Genomic DNA, 19,878 nt, shown 5'->3' on the forward strand with positions numbered 1-19,878 from the left:
ATTTCAGGGTTAGGACTGGCAGGAGGGCTATTAACAACAATTATTTGGATTTTTTTGTTGTTGAAAAAGTGAGAGAAAAATGGTAGGAACACACGGTTAGTAATACACAGAGATGATATTTCAAAAGCAGGAGAAATAAATCGAGGAACGGCGCACTTTTTTTGGGCGCAATAAATAAAACTTTTTTTTTTTTTTTTTTTTTTTTTTTTTACAATTGGTGGCACTTTCTGTAGTGTAGCTCTCCGTTCTGTCAATATACAGGAAATATACGGAAATATATATATATATATATATATATATATATATATATATATATATATATATATATATATATATATATATATATATATATACACAGTTCTGCAGCCATGCTTAATATAGCTTATATATGAGTTTCAAATCTTAATATTTTTTTTCCTTTACAGTTTTGGAAGTGTAAAATTAAGAAATCTCCGCAATTGTAAAAAAGACATTTATGTACAAAATATGGGGAGTTTTCATAGTAGACAACACGAAGAATTTCATCCTTGGCAACTTATGAAAGGATTCCCTGAAGCTTGTAAAATCAAGGCTATTGTTCCTTTACATCAGGGTTGTGTCAGCCTAAAGAGAAACAAAAAGATGAATATGGATATTCCAAAAGAGTATGTATCAAATCCTACAAACCAGAAACACACTATACGTACGGTTTTTAGCTCACCTCGACGAAGTCGAGATGGAGTTTATGTTATACCCCGGCGTCGGCGTTCCGGTTAAAGTTTTAGGAGCAGGTTCATTCCCAAGTAACTATAAGCCCTACCTGGACCAAACTTGCATGGATGATGCATCTAAGGATGGACACTACCAGACTTGCTTCGGATGCTGGATGTGACCTACATTTTTCAGATGAGTGACCAGGTTAAAGTTTTTGAGCAGGTCCAAACTTGCATGGATGATGCATCTAGGGATGAACACTATACCAGACTTGCTTTAGATACTGGATTTGACCTACATTTACCAGATTAGTGATCAGGTTTAAATTATTGGAGCAGGTCAATTCCGAAGTAACTATAAGCCCTACATGAACCAAACTTGCATGGATGGTGCAGCTTGGAATGGACACTACCAGACTTGCTTCTGATGCTGGATCTGACCGACAATTTCCAAACGAATGATGAGGTTAAAGTTTTTGGAACAGGTCCATACCCAATGAATTTTAAGACCTATTTAAACAGAACTTGCTTGAATATTGTTGTCAAAATAAATACTTGCTATTTAAAAAATACGATGTGAGATTTGCATTACCTAGACTGATAACGTTCGTCGAGGTGAGCTTCGTAATCTTTGATTACCTATGTTTTATATTCTAAATATTCTTGTAATATATATATATATATATATATATATATATATATATATATATATATATATATATATATATATATATATATAGCACTAAAAATGACCAACGACACGAACAATAAAAATTGTCAAATTTTCGGGACGCCCTGTCCCTTCCTCAGGACAAAGAAAAAAGTTAAAAAGTCATAAGAACAAAGGAAAAAGAGAAACAAAAACAACTAGCACTACTACTAAACTACTAAACACTAGATATTTACATAGTTAATTACATGTTGAGTTGGAAATTTGAGTTGGCACTTCACCCGAGTATACCCGATAGACCGGACGCATTTCATAGCGGTCCGGATTTCTTTCTTTATTAGTGTTCTTAAAAATTTCCAACTCAACATGTAATTAACTATGTATCTAGTGTTTAGTAGTTTAGTAGTAGTGCTAGTTGTTTTTGTTTCTCTTTTTCCTTTGTTCTTATGACTTTTTAACTTTTTTCTTTGTCCTGAGGAAGGGACAGGGCGTCCCGAAAATTTGACAATTTTTATTGTTCGTGTCGTTGGTCATTTTTAGTGCTTTATATAAATTTCCATCCGTGACCTTGTATCTACTTCGTAGATCCGACTTTTAGGATATACAGTGTTGTTGGTTTTTTAGTGCTTTATGTATATATATATATATATATATATATATATATATATATATATATATATATATATATATATATATATATATATATATATATCTCCAAAATTTAAATAATGTCTCAGTAATCGGATAACAATATTTAAAAAAAGGTAAAAAAGAAAACACAAAAATCCTCATTTAAGCTTTAGCGCTTTCATTTTTCAATCTTCAGAAGCTTCTGAAGATTGAAAAATGAAAGCGCTAAAGCTTAACTGAGGATTTTTGTGTTTTCTTTTTTACCTTTTTTTAAATATATATATATATATATATATATATAAAATCCAAATTCGAATGATAAACTCAAACTTTATATTTATAAAAGTCATAAAAACAAAGGAAAAAGAGAGAGAAAAAAACAACTAGCACTACTACTTAACTACCAAACACTACATACATTGTATATACATGTTTAATTTGAAAGTTTATAACCAATAGTTAAGAAAGAAATGTTAGCTATTTGGGATTAGGATTTTTAAAATGGCTAAGAAGGAATAAACCGTTTGAAGGGAAAGTTACGGGTCCTTCGGATGAGACCTACTTTATAAACCAAGGCCCCGTCTCACGCAGATGTTGGCATGAAAAAGATCCCAATGCCCAATGGCCCTAATTGCCGAGTAAAGGTAAAAATTTAAAGTCCTTCACCGGTATATGGTGGAGGGCTGCAAATTTTGTCCTATACTCGACATTAAGGGTCATTGAGCAGGGAGGGATCTTTTTCGTGCCAGCAGCTACTGCGACACGGGACCTCGATTTATACGGTCTTATCCGAAGGACCAGTCTCCACGTTCATCAGCAGGATTCGAACCCGCGATGTAAGGATTAAATCCATACACCACGACTCTATAGCAGACTCTCTATAACCACCGCGCCATGCGGGCAACAAATGCGACGTAAAAAAAACATAATCAGTTGATTATTCGAATTTATTACACAACATAATATGTTATTCAATGCTGTTCTAAATAAGTCGCTATTTAAAATTTGACCTAGAAAGCTACTATTTCATTTGTTCCTGGACTTGGACTTGAATCAATCAGATCTATTAAAGAGTTTTTACTGTAGGTAAGTTTTGTAAAACATGACTCGTCATTAAAATGGAAAGTGTCAATATTGTAGAATTTAAGACTAGTTAAAATGAAAAATCGATGATTAATTATACCCCCCGCAAACGAAGTTTGGGGGGGTATATAGGAATCACCTTGTCCGTCTGTCTGTCTGTCCGTCTGTCTGTCTGTCCGTCTGTCCAGCTGTCTGTCTGTCCGTCTGTCCGTCTGTCTGTGCAATCGTGTCCGGTCCATATCTTTCTTACAGAGGGACATTAGAATCTACTACTCCACACTAAGATTGCTCATAACCTAAGGGTGTGTCATGACCTTGACCCAAGGTCATTTGGGGAAGTTCAAGGTCACTGGAAGAAAAATTTCATAATTCGTGTCCGGTCCATATCTTTCTTATGGATAAACTTGGTAGGTTCTCATTTCACACAAAGATTGCCCATGACCCAAGGGTGTGTCATGACCTTGAACCAAGGTCATTTGGGGAAGTTCAAGGTCACTGGGAGAAAAATTTCAAAATTCATGTTTGACACATATCTTTTATGGATAAAGTTGGTAGGTTCTCATTTCACACAAAGATTGCCCATGACCCAAGGGTGTGTCATGACCTTGACCCAAGGTCATTTGGGGAAGTTCAAGGTCAATGGAAGAAAAATTTCATAATTTGTGTCCGGTCTATATCTTTCTTATGGATAAACTTGGTAGGTTCTCATTTCACACAAAGATTGTCCATGACCCAAGGGTGTGTCATGATCTTGACCAAAGGTCATTTGGAGAAGTTCAAGGTCACTGGTAGAAAAATTTCATAATTCGTGTTCGGTCCATATCTTTCTTAAGGATAAACTTGATAGATTTTCATTTCACACAAAGATTGCCCATGACCCAAGGGTGTGTCATGATCTTGACCCAAGGTCATGTGGGGAAGTTCAAGGTCACTGAAAGAAAAATTTCATAATTCGTGTCCGGTCCATATCTTTCTTATTGATAAACTTGGTAGGTTCTCATTTCACTCAAAGATTGCCCATGACCCAAGGGTGTGTCATGACCTTGACCCAAGGTCATGTGGGGAAGTTCAAGGTCACTTGAAGAAAAATTTTATAATTCGTGTTTGATACATATGTTTATTATGCAAAAACTTACTTCTGAAAAACCCAGCGGGGGGTATTTTGTCCCGATTGGACAGTTCTAGTTTCTGAAGGATCGTCCTCCTTGGAATCGCCAAAGATATGTTCTGGAATGGACCATTTAAAAACAATGGATTTGAAAAATATATTTTTATTGGTTAGTTTATAATTACCCGTCACAGCATGTATAACCATAAGCAACTTTTAACTGTTAAATAACGACTGAGGTATGTCAAAAGTTTGTGTGAAATTCTCTAAATCACAGAATCCTGACATTTGAGGATGGTGGCGACGTATAATTTCGAGTATATTCACTAATGAATACCAAAGGAAATGAAATACACTGCATCTATGACTTTGAAAAGATTGTTCAATGATTTCATGGATGCGAATTCCAAAAATATTGCGCCATAATATTGCATATTACACTTGACCCTTTGAATTTTTTTAAATTCTCAAATAAACAAAGAGGAAATTCGAAAAGTCGTCTATAAAACAAAAAACGGCAAGTCAGTAGGAGTAGATGAACTGCCATATGAAGTTTTGAAAAATGAAAACGTCGTCAAAACATTGCACAAAATGTTTCAGTTATGCTTTGATACTGGAATTGTACCACATACCTGGCGTAAAGCAGTTACTGAGTATATACCCTATTATCAAAGACAACAAGTCGGATCCTAGAATTCCTTTGAATTACCGTGGAATCAGTCTTTTATCTGTCGTAGCCAAAATATTCAGTTCCGTACTCAACAACAGACTCCTATCTCACTTGGAGGAAAATGATATCTTGCTGGATGAACAAAATGGGTTTCGAAAAGATAGATCCTGTATTGACCATATATTTACAGAGAATTACTGCAATTTAGTCTTCTGAAACATGGTATCGATGGAAACTTCTATCATGCTTTAAAATCCATCTATTCCAACACTGAATCTTGTATCTGGATAGGAGACCGCTGCACAGGGTGGTTTGAGTGCTCTTCAGGAGTTCGGCAGGGAGATAACTTGTTCCCACGTTATTTGCGCTTTTCATCAATGATCTCGCTACAGCCATTAAAGCATTAAATAAAGGAGTGCAGATTGACGAAAATCTTAACTTAAGTATTCTATTGTATGCGGACGATATAGCAATTATTTCCCCGAATGAAAAGAACATGCAGGACATGCTCAATATTGTGGACTCGTGGTGTAAAAAATGCCGTCTTCGAATCAATCCAAACAAATCCAAAATAGTTTACTTTCAGAAAAAATGCAAAAAAAGAAGTACTCATACCTTTTATCTAGAAAGAGAAAAATTAGCTTATGAACCTTTCTACAAGTATTTAGGAGTAATCTTTGATGAGAATAGTGATTTTAAAAGAAATGCGGAAAATTTAGGAAAATCTGGAGGACGAGCACTTGGATCTAAGATATCTAAAATTCACTCCCTCAAAATGGTCGGATTCGAAACGTTCGAAAAGTTATATCTCAACTGTGTTGCTCCCATTCTGGACTACTGCAGCGGGAGTTTGGGGAACCACAAGTTATTATTGTACAGTGCAGTCCCGCGCCTTACGGTATTTTCTTAGAGTACACAGATTCACACCATTGATTGCAATCCAAGGTGGAATGCCGTGTTACTATCGACATCAGATTAACGTCTTCCGATTCTGGAATCGTCTGATGACATTAGAAAACGACCGTCTGACAAAGATTTGGAATAGGGACCAAAATAACAGAATGAACTGGACTTCAAAAGCTAAATTACTATTTGATTCTCTGAATATGCCGGATACATATACACAAACTTATCAACATGCAGCTTAGAACTTGCCGAAAGACTTCTCTGTCATCAGATCAAAACACAGTGGCTTGAGGATTTGCAAAAAATTCTCAAACTAAGAACTTACCGTCTCTTTAAAAATCAATAGGAGTTGGAGGATTACGTTACTATGGATTTGACAAAACCGATAAGATCAGCCATGGCAATGTTTCGTTGCGGTGTATTACCACTCCGAATTGAAACCGGACGTTATAAATCTGAGCCACTCCAAGATAGAATTTGCCAGTTTTGCAACAATAATGAAATTGGAAATGAAAAACATTTTTTATTACACTGCAGATTATATGAACTTCTTTCGTAAAATAGGATTTGAAAATTTATCAGATCTGTCTTTAGATGATACATTCTTTTCAGATATTTTAAGTAAATTTCCCAGACATTCTGCAAACTTTATATTTGATGCTTTTCAAAATCACCAGAACTTCTCCAAAAACATTCTAATATCATTTATCTTCATTATGTGTTTTATGTATAAAAATTGTTAAAATATTAACAGTGTCACAGTAGGTCTTTTGGCCGGGGTGTTGCTAAAACGCGGAACGGAAAACGGAACGGAAAGCGGAACGGAACGGAAAACGGAAATTTTTTGTCAAACAAATAACATAGATTCGATATAAATATAAGATAAAAGAGCAATATTCTTGATGTAAAAGTCATATGTAATAAAAATTTATATATTCATGAATCATGCACACCCTCCGCTCAGAACTGAGTGGTGTACAAGCCATGTCCCCTCCCCCCTTTCAACAAGCCCGTCGCAGATTGTGTCAAGGAAGGTTAAGTGGTAGTGTTTGGGAAAAAATGGTACTGAAAAAAATTCGACCCCCCACCCCTTCTCCTAATGATATAGGATTCTCGTTTTTTTTTTTTTTTTGCTCGATAAATTTTTTGTATGCTGGAAATTTATGTTGGAAATTTTTTTACTGATCCCCCCACCCCCTCTTTCAATTTGTTTCCAATGCCAATGTCTGCAAAGACAAAAATAACTAGTTTTGACATTCAGATTATGCACGGAGTGTCGAATTCGCGAATCGATCATGAAAGGGGGAGAGACAGTTTCGGGTTTGGGTAGGGACCGACAGCTATATAACAATTTAATTTATTAAACCTTAATTATATTTTAGACACAAAAAGGGGGCATATCTATGACAACTTCTCAGACCTTTTCGATGAGCGAGAAAAAACAAACTCAATTTTACGGGGTCATTCATAGACACCTGTGCACCCCCCCCCCCAACATACACATGTGAACCGCAAAGAAACAAATTTAACATTATATCTACCACATGAAAATTTTGTCTTTCCAGAATTTAAAAATATAGAAAGCAACTCTATTTTGTATAAAATTTTAACAACCAGTATGTATAAGAGATGTTTATACGAGCTTGCCGTAAAGGTTTGCCCTAAACGTAATCTTAAAGAATAATTTTTTTTTTCACATTTTACTTCTCTTTACATGGTTCATCTAGATATCAAATATTTGCTCCCCCAGTCATAAACTTTTTACTACGGAAATGTTCGTTCAAGTTGACATCCTCAAACTTTTTGTGTAATGTAATTAACGTAGTAAGTTAGCGTAAAATATAGCACTGAAAGATGTTGGAGTTGGAACCCATCCCCCTCCCAAATCAAACAATTGACTTTTTTGTGTTTTTGCTTGTCTATACTTTTCAAGTTCGTTACCCCCCTTTTTTCAAATTGGATTCTAGGTGACTGCTATGTTAGCGACTTTCGTAAATAAAAGACTGAGCATGACAAAATTAACTTGTATTTAATAGTGGGGGATTGAATATGTACAAGATATATCGTTTATGATAAAATTTGTGTATTTTAAGTGATTTAATACATAATCATATATTCCGTTTTCCGTTCCGTTCCGCTTTCCGTTCCGTTTTCCGTTCCGCGTTTTAGCAACACCCTTTTGGCCGGGTGTAAGAAACTCAGTTTATTGTTGTAAAATTCATTGTATTACTGTAACAATATACATGTCACTATAATAAATAATTTACTTACTTATATACTTACAGTTGCAATGGATTAAAGACATACAAGATGAGTTAAATAATTGGGACTTGGCTATGTATTTAATGCAATTTTTGATGAAAATAATTATTCATGTGTTTGTAAAACGAAGATTCCTCGAGATGAACAATCGTACTAATTTTTAAAAAAATAAATTTATGACCTTGACCTTTTTACCTCAAAATCAATAGGGGTCTTCTTTAGGCCATAGAAAGTTCTTGCGAAATATGCATTGCAAAAGATCAAAGGCTTCTTAATTGAGACAGACAGCTCAACGAACGCACACAGACCCAAGTTAATATCTCCACTTTCAGTGACAATAATACACACGGCCACAAAGCTCTTACATCAACAATGAAGCAACTTTATATTAATCACTGAAACGTCATGTGTAATTTACACTCCCTTTTTGTTGTCTCCGATTTTCACTGAAAGTGGGGGATATTAATTTCGGTCGGTCTGTCCATCCGTCCGTCAGTTTGTCTTTCTGTCTGTCAGTAACACTTTCTTTTTATCTCAGAACCCATTGAGCTTTTGCAATGAAATTTTACATAGCAAATCCCTGTGGCCCAAGGAAGATTTAAGGTCAAAAGGACAAAGGTCATTAAATCATAATTTGTTTCAACACTTGTTTCCGAGCAATATCTCAAAAAGCTTCTGAACTTTTGCGATGAAATTTTATACCATAGCTCCCTATAGTCCCGTCCGCCCCTCTTAAAGTGTCTCGACCCCACCCCACCCCTTCTAGATCCGTGCATGCTCTTATTTAGCGGAGACATACATGTAGATTGTTTTTTCTGTTATGTTGTCCTTCTCCATCTACATGTATATATTTTCGTGTGATATATTATTGTTATCATTATTATCAATCGACTGTCCATTTGACTGTTTCATAAATAAAGATGTCTATAAATGTAAGATGTTACTTTTTTTGTATGTCTTCTGCATTAAAGAACATATTTATACATTGGATAGGCAGAGTTGATCTCCATTCTCAGAGTGCCTTCACTCTTTTTACAAACAGTAATATGATATTATTTTTCAAATGACACCAATGACCTTGTGACTTTGACTGTAACCTATATGCTAAAAATAACTTTTTGGCGTTTCACAAACACATGTACATCTTTTTTATTCTAATTAGTGCATTCAGACACACCTAGAAAATCACATAATACATCATCCAGAAACCAAGCGCCTATGTTGCCAAGCAGTGGGCAGATACTTACGTACCGGTATATATATTTATGAAGTGTATTTATATCAACTTTCAGTTATCTTTCATGACTTCCATAAGACCTGTAAAAACTGCAATCACGATACTGGAAGTAATTGTAAATATGTGCATGCACGTGCTTTATATTTATAATTTATGTATATTAATTGTTAACTACCAGTGTCCTGCATCATGTGCATGTCTGCAGTATCAATGTAGCCATCTCCTATATTTTTGTATCAGTCAGATCTTTTAAGGAGAGGGACACCCCCAATACATTAAAAGGAGATGGATGCGTTATTGCACTCTCCCCTTAAAAAAATACCCCCTCCACCCCCCCACCCCCCCAACCCCCCACAAATTCAATAAGAGACCCAGGGGTCATATCGCTCACCTGAGCAATTGGCTAGGTAAAAACAAAAATCTGTTCAGCATTGAAAAGTTTAGATTTAAAAGTGGGTTCAGTGGAGGTTTTTTTTTAACAAACTTTAATTTATACTTTCTACAGATGCTTTTAAATTAATATGATACATAATGGTTTTGCTGTTTAAAATATGGAAATTTTTATTGATATAGCCTTCAACTATGATCCACTTTAATGGCTCCTCTATTTCATAGATCTACATAACCTTTTTTATGCTTTTATATTGATGTTCAATCATTGGCTTTGTTATTCTTGTCAAAAATTTTAACAATTTTCCTATGTATTCCTACTAAGGTAAAACCTTGATCACCCATTATAGCCCTACTACTCAGCCCACAAGGGTTGAATCTACACTACCCAAACTTGAATCTACACTACCCAAACTTGAATCTACACTACCCGAGGATGCTTCCATATATAAATATGAACAATCAGTTCTTTGTTGTTCTTGAGAAGAAAAATCTTAAAGATTTTTTTCTATGTAATCCTTCTTAAAACTTTGATCACCCATTAGGGCCCAGGGCACGTTCCTTGCCTCAGGGGTCATGATTTGAACAAACTTGAATCTACACTACAAGAGGATGCTTTAATATAACTATGACCAATCATGGCTATGCTGTTCTTGAGAAGAAAATTTTTAAAGATTTTTTCTGTGTATTCCCATGTTAAACTTTGACCACCCATTGTGGCCCCACCATGCATACCCCAGGGGGCATGATTTGAACAAACTTGAGTCTATACTACCCGAGGATGCTTCCATGTAATAAATATGACAAATCCTATCTTTGCTGTTCTTGAGGAGGAAGATTTTTTCTATGTATTTGATAACCCATTGTGGTCTCATCCTACGCCCAAGGTCATGATTTGAACAACTTAATGTAACATCCTTCTTTAAACAAGAGGCCCATGGGCCACATAGCTCACCTGAGAACTGTGGCTAGGAAAAAGTAGAAATTTGGTTTATTATTGAATAGTTTAAATCCAAAATTAGTCCGATGACCAATCATGGCTTTGCTATTCTTGAGAAGAAGATTTTTAAAGAATTTTCATATATTTTTCTATGTAAAACTTTGGTCGGCCTACCACCGGGGGTCATGTTTTGAACAAACTTGAATCTACACTACCTGAGGATGCTTCCATCTAAATATGATCAATTATGACCTTGTTATTTTTGAGAAGAAGATTTTCAAAGAATTTTCCTATATTTTTCTATGTAAAACTTTGGTCAGCCCTTGTACCCCCAGGGGTCATGATTTGAACAAACTTGAATCTACACTACCTGAGGATACTTCCGTATAAGCATGATCAATCATAGCTTTGTTATTCTTGAGAAGATTTTTAAAGAATTTTCCTATATTTTCTATGTAAAACTTTGGTCGGCCATTGTGGCCCCGCCCTACCCCCGGGGGTCATGATTTGAATAAACTTGAATCTACACTACCTGAGGATACTTCAATATAAATATGATCAATCATAGCTTTGTTATTCTTGAGAAGAAGATTTTTAAAGAATTTCCTATATTTTTCTATGTAAAACTTTGGTCGGACATTGTGGCCCCGCCCTACCCTCGGGGGTCATGATTTGAACAAACTTGAATCTACACTACCTGAGGATGTTTCCCCTTAAGTTTCATCTTTCCTGGCACAGTGGTTCTTGAGAAAAGTTTTATAAAACATTCCACCAAATTTTCATTAATTCTCAATTATCTCCCCTTGAATGGGGGCGCGGCCCTTCATTTGAACAAAATTGAATCCCCTTCACCCAAGGATGCTTTGTGGCAAGTTTGGTTGAAATTGGCCCTGCAGTTCTTGAGAAGAAGTCGAAAATGTGAAAAGTTTACATCAACGACGACGACGAAAGACAACGGACAAATTGTGATCAGAAAAGCTCACTTGAGCCTTTGGCTCAGGTGAGCTAAAAATGTAACATCCCGCGTAAAACAGCTGAAAACAAGGATAGATATCCATGGATAAATAGAGACCTAAAGAAACTTATCAAAAAACAAGAGGCCCAGGGGCCACAGCGCTCACCTGAGCACATCGGCTAGGAAAAAGCACATATCAGATCACTGAGGTTGGGGAAAGGGGGGGGGGCTTGAATTTTAACACCCCAGGGGATCATGATTTGAACGAACTAGAATCTACACTACCTGAGGATGATTCCATATAAATATTTCTAATCATGGCTTTGAAGTACTTGTAAAGATTTTAAAAGGTTTCCCCCTATATTCCTAATATGTAAATCTTTGGTCAGCCAATTTGGCCCCACCCTAGCCCCGGGGGTCATGATTTGAACAAACCTGATTCTACAATACCTGAGGATAATTTCACATGAGTTTCATCTTTCCTGTCTCAATGGTTCTTGAGAAGAAGATTTTTAAAGATTTTTCCTATATATTCCTATGTAAAACTTTTAACGGCCATTATGGCCCCACCCTAGCCCCAGGGGTCATGATTTAAACAAATTTGAATCTACACTACCTGAGGATGATTCCACATGAGTTTCATCTTCCTGTTCCTATGGATCTTGAGAAGAAGATTTTTAAAGATTTTTCCTATATATTCCTTTGTAAAACTTTGCTTGGCCATTTTGGCCAAACCCTACCTCCGGGGGTCATGATTTGAACAAATTTGAATCTACACTACCTGAGGATGATTCCACATGAGTTTCATCTTTCCTGGACCAGTGGTTCTTGAGAAGAAGATTTTTAAAGATTTTTCCTATATATTCCTATGTAAAACTTTGATGGGCCATTTTGGCCAAACCCTACCCCCGGGGGTCATGATTTGAACAAATTTGAATCTACACTACCTGAGGATGATTCCACATGAGTTTCATCTTTCCTGGCCCAGTGGTTCTTGAGAAGAAGATTTTTAAAGATTTTTCCTATATATACTCCTATGTAAAACTTTGATCGGCCATTTTGGCCCCATCCTACCCCCGGGGTTCATGATTAGAACAAAATTGAATCTACACTACCTGAGGATGATTCCACATGAGTTTCATCTTTCCTGGCCCAGTGGTTCTTGAGAAGAAGATTTTTTAAAAATGCCGTTAATTTTTCTCTAATTCATAATTATCTCCCCTTGGAAAAGGGCGTGGCCGTTCATTTGAACAAATTTGAATCCCCTTTAAATACCAAAGGATACTTTGTAGCAAGTTTGGTTGAAATTGGCCCAGTGGTTCTTGAGAAGAAGACGAAAATGTGAAAAGTTTGCAACGACAACGACGACGACAGACAACGGACAAATTTTGATCAGAAAAGCTCACTTGAGCCTTCAGCTCAGGTGAGCTAAAAAGAGATCGGAGTTATAAAAAATCAGGAAATAAATCAGAAAAAGAGAAATACCAATCGATCATTAAAGCAAGAAACACAAAGACAACTTAGAAAGGCATATTGGCAGTATGGTGAGGGTAGGCCCCTATTGTTATGCTGCTCTTGAGAAGATTTTTGGAGATTTTTCCAATGTACTCCTATGTTAAACTTTGATCCCCCATTGTGGCCCCATCCTACCCTGGGGTCATGACTTGAAGAAACTTGAATCTTCACTATACAGAGGATGTTTCCACATGTATGAGTTTCATCTTTCTTTGCCCAGTGGTTCTTTCAAGAAGATTTTTTAAAGATGCCATCAATTTTTCACTAATTCATATAATTACATGTTGATCTCCCCTTGGAAGAGGGCATGACCCTTCATGAACAAACTTGAATCCCCTTCACCCAAGGATACTTTGTGGAAAGTTTGGCACTGGAGATGAAAATCAATGTGAAAAGTATACGACAAAAACGCCAACGACAGACAACCATGACAACGGACAAATTTTGATCAGAAAAGTTAACTTGAGCCTTTGGCTCAGGTGAGCTAAAAAGGGGAGGGCTAGTCCACTTACCATGCTTACAGACACATGGATCTGTAACACTCTATATTTGATTAAAATTTACGTTATCACTATAATTATATATCTTTTTGTATAAATAGTGATTACGTAGAATCAAATATAGGCCCTGGCCCTATACTTACAGACTAAGCATGATGATATCGATTTGACTGAGGTAAAATCTTTTCCTGTTGTTCTTGAGGGAAAATATTCTATATTTTTTACAAAGAGCAATTGTAAAAGCTCAATGGTATTATCTATCGGTCGATTCCGGAGCTCTAGAATCGAACGAACCTTTCCGGACGACAATCGGCAGTCCTCGGCTGACTCCCTTATGCTGCATAGTGTGCGAGACACCTAAGGATGTCCGATTTGAAATTGGAAAGGGAAAAATTATGCAAGTTAGATCTATTGTTTTTCTGTAAGTATTTTTAGTTTAATCTACTTTCTAGTGTACAGATGTGCCATTTTTTGTTTTTGACACGAAGAAAACCGCTGCAATCAGAAATAAGCATTGTTGTTTGTTTTTTCTTTGAGTTGGACTTTGTCTACCATATTGATCATCAGAGACTTTTAATCCGAGATTCCTCTGACTCAGAGGACATAATTTATCAGAATATCACAGGCGCTTGTTTCATACACTACAGTAGTTTTCTACTAAATAATAACAGAAGTGTTATTACACAGCAGAAAACTAGCGTATTGTATGAAACAAGCGCCTGTGATTATCATGATTATAATAACAGACTTGGGTCAAACAGTTGTTTTATACCTTGAGCTGATGAGGGAAGTGGGCGTTCACTGCTAATATATTATATTATAGTATACATTTTCCTTCTAAATTATTCTTGACTTTGAATAATTATACTTAATCAGTGGTAATATACTTTTTAACATGTTCAGTGTGCTGCTTTTAGTATATTTAAAATTTATTGTCAACTACAGTGTCGGACAAAACGTGTTTCAACATCTTGTGTGCTGGTCTCGTATGTAAATTTCATTTATTCAGCATTTCCTCGCCTCATTTTCTCTGTTATTATCAATTGGCATTCACAGATACTTGTGGACAGGACCCCCTCCCCCCTCCCCCCCCCCCCCCCCCCCCCCCCCCCGATATTCAACCCCTGGGCTTATTGGACATTTTTTTCAAAAATTATATTTGTTACACTTATTCATCATGTGTAAAAAATGAAAAAAATCATCAAAACCCCAAAACAATCGCTCCACAAAAAAATACCCCACTATACATTATAAGGGAGAAAGGTATGCCACTCCGGTTTGTTTACGTTGTACCCCCATTTGGTCTTTCTGGATTTAAAAACATGTATTTATTTTATTTCAACCTAAAATGTCGATTCACATCGTCTCTACATCTTAGTGCATGCTATCGGATTAACTCTGCATCTCGTAAGAATCCCACAATACCTGATTGTCTCCTTAAACAGTTTTCCAGTCAGAATGTTGAAATTTCCCTAGGTAATCGCAACGGAAGTGCATGGAGAATGTTTCACTTCTTAGGATAACGTCTGAGAGAGTTTTGGCCTGACGTAATCATCTCCCTTGGGTGTTATCATACATTCTCTATGCACTTTCCGTTGCTTTTACTTAGGGAAATTTCAAACCGAAGTGGCATACCTTTCTCCCTTATAATGTATAGTGGGGTATTTTTTTTTTTTTTTGGAGTGATTGTTTTGGGGCTTTGACGATTTTTTCATTTTGTACACATGATGAATAAGTGTAATAAATATAATTTTTGAAAAAAATGTCCAAAACGCCCAGGGGTTGAATATCGGGGGGGGGGGGGGGGGGGGTCCTGTCCACAAGTACCTGTGTTGGCATTAAGAGAATTTTTTTAAAATAATTTTATTTTAATATTTTCTTTTTGAAATGAAAAATTGCAGTAATTAACATTCACAGGTACTGGTAGACAGGATTGTCCTTACCCTCCTTTCAATAATTAAAAAATCTTAATTTTTTAAAAAAAAATTCTCATCTCTGACAACTCATATGACATATATATGTTATAAAGCCCGACTTTAATAAAGGTATGTGTGATATAGGTGAAACAACTGTGATTACATATTGCATCTGATTGATAAAATATGTGATTTTTCAAACAGAAACATATAGTTGATTTAATAATTGTCAGATTTAAGTATTTGATAAAAAATGAAAAAAAAAAATTAAGAAAAAAATATTTTAAAACATTATATTAAAAGGGAGAGGGGGAGAATGCTGTTCTTGTATCAACTATTTTGATACATTTGGTAAAGTAAGCATTTTTACTTTCTTGAGATCCTCCTTTTGATGGTGTGGTGGCCAGATAACTTGGCAAAATAAAACTGAAATAGAGGCATGTTACTGGCAGTCAATGGGAGGTCTCAATTGTCAGTTGTGCAAAACATCCAAGGAGTTTCGATTAGCTATCTCTGGATTTTAAGTTGGCTAAACAAAGTAGGATGTATAGCCCTATGGCTAGACTGATTTATCAAACCTTTATTTGTTGATACACCTGATGTGAAAACCTACAAAATTTCAGCATTACTTTTTAAAAAAATTTTGCCATACATATATCTTAAAAAAATACTCACTGACAGTATGTGTTACATGTTACCTTGGTTTCATGCTACCAAAGGCTTGCAGTTTATGTAGTTTGGAATAAAGGTTGTTGCAACCAAAATGATGCTTGTTGCTTCATTAGTTATGTGATTCACTTCCTTGGTCAAAATGAAAGTGTATATAATCACTATATATGTTTCCGATAACTTGGGGCATGTTGAGGTGTATGATCATAATACATTATATAGATTTCAGTAAATTTATCAGAAAAGAATGTTTACACACTACAGGTACATTGCAGGCCCTTGGGCCTCCTACGATTTTAACTTTCATGCACAGGTATTTATTTCAGAAATAATTTTAACCTATATTATGTTATTATTATATTATGGGTTAAGATTTAGTTCTGAAACAAGTGCCTGTGCTTTCATGTCATATTATGCAATATGAACAAAAAGATTTTATTTTCAATCTATGAACAATTTTATGTTTCAGAATCTACAAAGACTGTTGTGGGCACAGACATCGCAAGAAAGGCCACAGATCTTTTCTTTGTTATGAAAACAGTGAGCATAAAAATAATGAACATTGTAAAGAGAAATGCAAGGGAGGAAAGAAGAAGCAAGAGTATGTCTTTGTTTTTCATAAAAACAACAGATCACATCAGTGTTCTTGCAGACTCTGTTTCAGTGGGATGGTCAACACCATCACAAATCAGGGATTCCATATGGTCAGCCTGTACAATGAAGTCTGCATAGAACTCTCTCTCCAGCAAACAGAATTTTCGGACATCATCTCAGTCTTCACCCATGTGGATATTTACACAGTTCTTGATTCAGGTGGAGGCCATTTGGTCTCCACCCACTTTGAGGGCCAGTGTATCATCAGTGCCCCCAAAGACACTATGGACCATGTTGCCATAGTTATGCTTCTTTGTATTCAAAGAGTCATTTTACAGCTTCATCATCGAATGATGTTTATAACCCCCCTGGATCAGGTGGCATATCATAAAGAACATAACCATCATGACCATACACCTATATTCAGAACTATAGCATCCAATACAAAGAAGAAAAATTCAGATAATCTCAAAATTCAAATTTCAAAGAAATTATGCATCTTAGACTTGTTAACAATCATTTTCACATTTCTCTCCCCCATTTTCACGGAGAACAAGGAAAATCAAGAGTGTGTTGCAGAGGAGGAACCTGAACTCTTAGGAAAAGGTGGCAACAAAAGAGAAAAAAAGAATTCTGATAACAAATCGTGTGATGATGACACCAATAAAACCTTTAGTGAAGACACTTTAAGCATTTTGTTCCCTAGCTTGGAAATACGCCGTCAAGAAATTGTAGCATATCCTGCAACACAACAACCAGTCTTAGAGCCGATTCTCAACAAATTCTCTGTTCCTGAAAGGGCACCCTCCAAACATGACACCATGGCTGTGGAATTCCTGCGCCTCTGTACCATGCATGACTACCCTAACACTAATGGACCTAGTCTTTTGAGACTGGCCCAGGCTGGCTTCTTCTATGAGGGAAATGGAAATGAACTTGTCTGTTTCTCTTGTGATTTCCGGAAAGGAAGCTGGAATTATAATGATTCTCCCAGAGAAATTCATTTGAGGATGTCTCCAAACTGTAAATTTTTATCGCAAGGTGGTGATGGCAATGTTCCTGTGCCAAGAGGAGAGTCAACACAAGGTAATGACAAAAGCACTGAGCAATGCTCACAACACTGGGGATTGCTTTCTATCAATCTTTTATTGATTAAATTGATAATTTTTAAATCAATAAATACTTATTATCCAGCAATAGTTTTTACAATGATGTAGGTGCATGCTTATAAAACTCGTAAATTAAAAACTGCTGCATTCAGATTGCATATTTATAAATAGACTGTTGAAATAGAAACGTTGTTTTCTTGTGCAAAGAATAGAGAAAATTTCAACAGATGAGATTTCCAAACAATAATGTTTTTATTTCCTTTCAGACCTTGTTCCCCTTCAGAGTGCACCTCCGGCAGGAGTTGTGGAACCTGACGGTCCACGGACAAGCTATAATGCCTCGACATCTAACAACACGGCTCACCTGGCCAGTGCTAATTATAGCGACGGACAGGACCAACCAGATACGACGAGACGTACGATGGTGGTAAAACACCCGGAGTACGCTAGTCGCCCCGCCAGACTGGCCTCCTATGCTAATTTTCCTCGCCACATGAAGCAGCATCCAGCTGATATGACAGATGCTGGGTTTTATTACGCAGGTGAGTAATAGTGGACTTAGGCAAATATATTGAGATATTCTTTGCCTTAAAGGTAATCCAAGTTGGAGCAGTATAGTAAGAAAACATGAGGGAACTGAGAAAAACTTCTTTTTTAAATAAAAGTTATATTGTCATTTTGTTTCAAATTAGAAGTTGCTTTAATATTATTTCTAAAAATATTTATTTATTTATTATTCACAATTTTTTCAGGTTTTGGGGATTGTTGCAGATGCTATCATTGTGGAATAGGTAAGAAGTTAAAATGTGTCTGTTGAAAGATTTTGATGCATATTTATGGAAAGAGTTAAACTGAACTTTTTAAAGATTTCTTAAACTAGAATATTATTTTTGACTTGAAACATTTCTTTGTACATTTTTACTGTAATATTTTTGTGCCATACTTAAGATGTATGTACTGTAGAAGTACTTTTTTCCGCATGGTATTAATTTACGCTATGTACGCGGTCACTAATTTTTCGCTGAAATTTGTCCCATCGAACTTAATATTAATATAAGGCATATATAGAGAGTCTTAAGATATCCGCGTAATTTTCTACCAGCGGATTAAACAGAAATAGATATTCCGCGGAATTATAACCCCGTGGAAAAAAGTACTTTTACAGTATTTCAATGAAAAGTTTTGCTGTTATTGGGTATAGTTGAGTAATAATTCTGTGAACGAGGGTGATCCCTTTCACACCTATACATTTAATACTCTAAGCTGCCATGCTTATTCTATAAGTATTTAAATGTAGTTCACAGAAACCCCAGAATACAGTAGTAATACCTTGACATTTCTTTACTATAAAGAAATTCCATGGTATTTCTCTGTTACCGTGGTTATGAGCCCTCTTTACATATATAATATTAAAGAGTAGCTTGGTTTAAAATACTGTAAATGTATTATATTAAGCGTGTACGATATTTAGCGGAAAATGATTTTTTAACAAGTTAGCATAGATTTGATTTAGCGCATTTCTTGATGTTCTTATTCATGTATCAATAATTAAGACATTTAGCGATGTACTTGAATTAGCGGAAGTATCTTTCCGCCAAAAGCGCTAAAAAGAATACACCGCCAAATGTAATACGTTTACAGTATCTTAATCATTTGCTGGTGACATATCAAGCTGGTAACATATATAAGTATATATTTCCATTTCTATTTGCTTTCTCTGTGATAACTCTTTTAAAGTTAGTGGGTTTTATATCTTGATCATTCTTCCAGCATGTAAATTTGGCCTAATGTACTTGTAAATCTTGTGCGGCTGTCTTTTTGTTTGACGTCAGTGGGTGGTGTCTATTGAAATTGATATGGGAGACCTTGTGTAATTAAAAATTTTTTAAACTTCATTTTTAAAATCTATAATTTTACAATTTTATTTCACTGTGAAATGGAAATAAAAGGAATCACTGTCTAGTCAGTAGAGTATGCCAGGGACATCAACGATAGTTGGAAATGTGGTATAATTTTATTTATGAATAACTGG

General features: G+C 35.7%; 1 protein-coding gene across 1 annotated transcript; it reads left to right on the plus strand.

Moving 5' to 3' along the window:
* The first annotated feature begins 16,634 nt into the window (after positions 1-16,634).
* Positions 16,635-18,721, plus strand: LOC134242390 (uncharacterized). The gene is made up of 3 exons (XM_062724463.1): positions 16,635-17,823; positions 18,113-18,388; positions 18,599-18,721. The coding sequence occupies exons 1-3, from the start codon at positions 16,812-16,814 to the stop codon at positions 18,661-18,663; spliced, it is 1,353 nt and encodes a 450-aa protein (XP_062580447.1). The 5' UTR covers positions 16,635-16,811; the 3' UTR covers positions 18,664-18,721.
* Positions 18,722-19,878: the final 1,157 nt, after the last annotated feature.

Source organism: Saccostrea cucullata, unplaced genomic scaffold (genome assembly GCF_032062105.1).
Source record: "Saccostrea cucullata isolate Sc308-1 unplaced genomic scaffold, CSIRO_AGI_Scuc_v1 ctg268, whole genome shotgun sequence".
NCBI lineage: Eukaryota > Metazoa > Mollusca > Bivalvia > Ostreida > Ostreidae > Saccostrea > Saccostrea cuccullata.

Coding starts and splice junctions, on each gene's coding strand:
- LOC134242390 (XM_062724463.1), top strand. CDS start 16,812: ATGGTCAACACCATCACAAATCAGGGATTCCATATGGTCAGCCTGTAC. Junction 17,824..18,112: donor AAGAGGAGAGTCAACACAAG/GTAATGACAAAA, acceptor ATTTCCTTTCAG/ACCTTGTTCCCCTTCAGAGT. Junction 18,389..18,598: donor TGCTGGGTTTTATTACGCAG/GTGAGTAATAGT, acceptor CAATTTTTTCAG/GTTTTGGGGATTGTTGCAGA.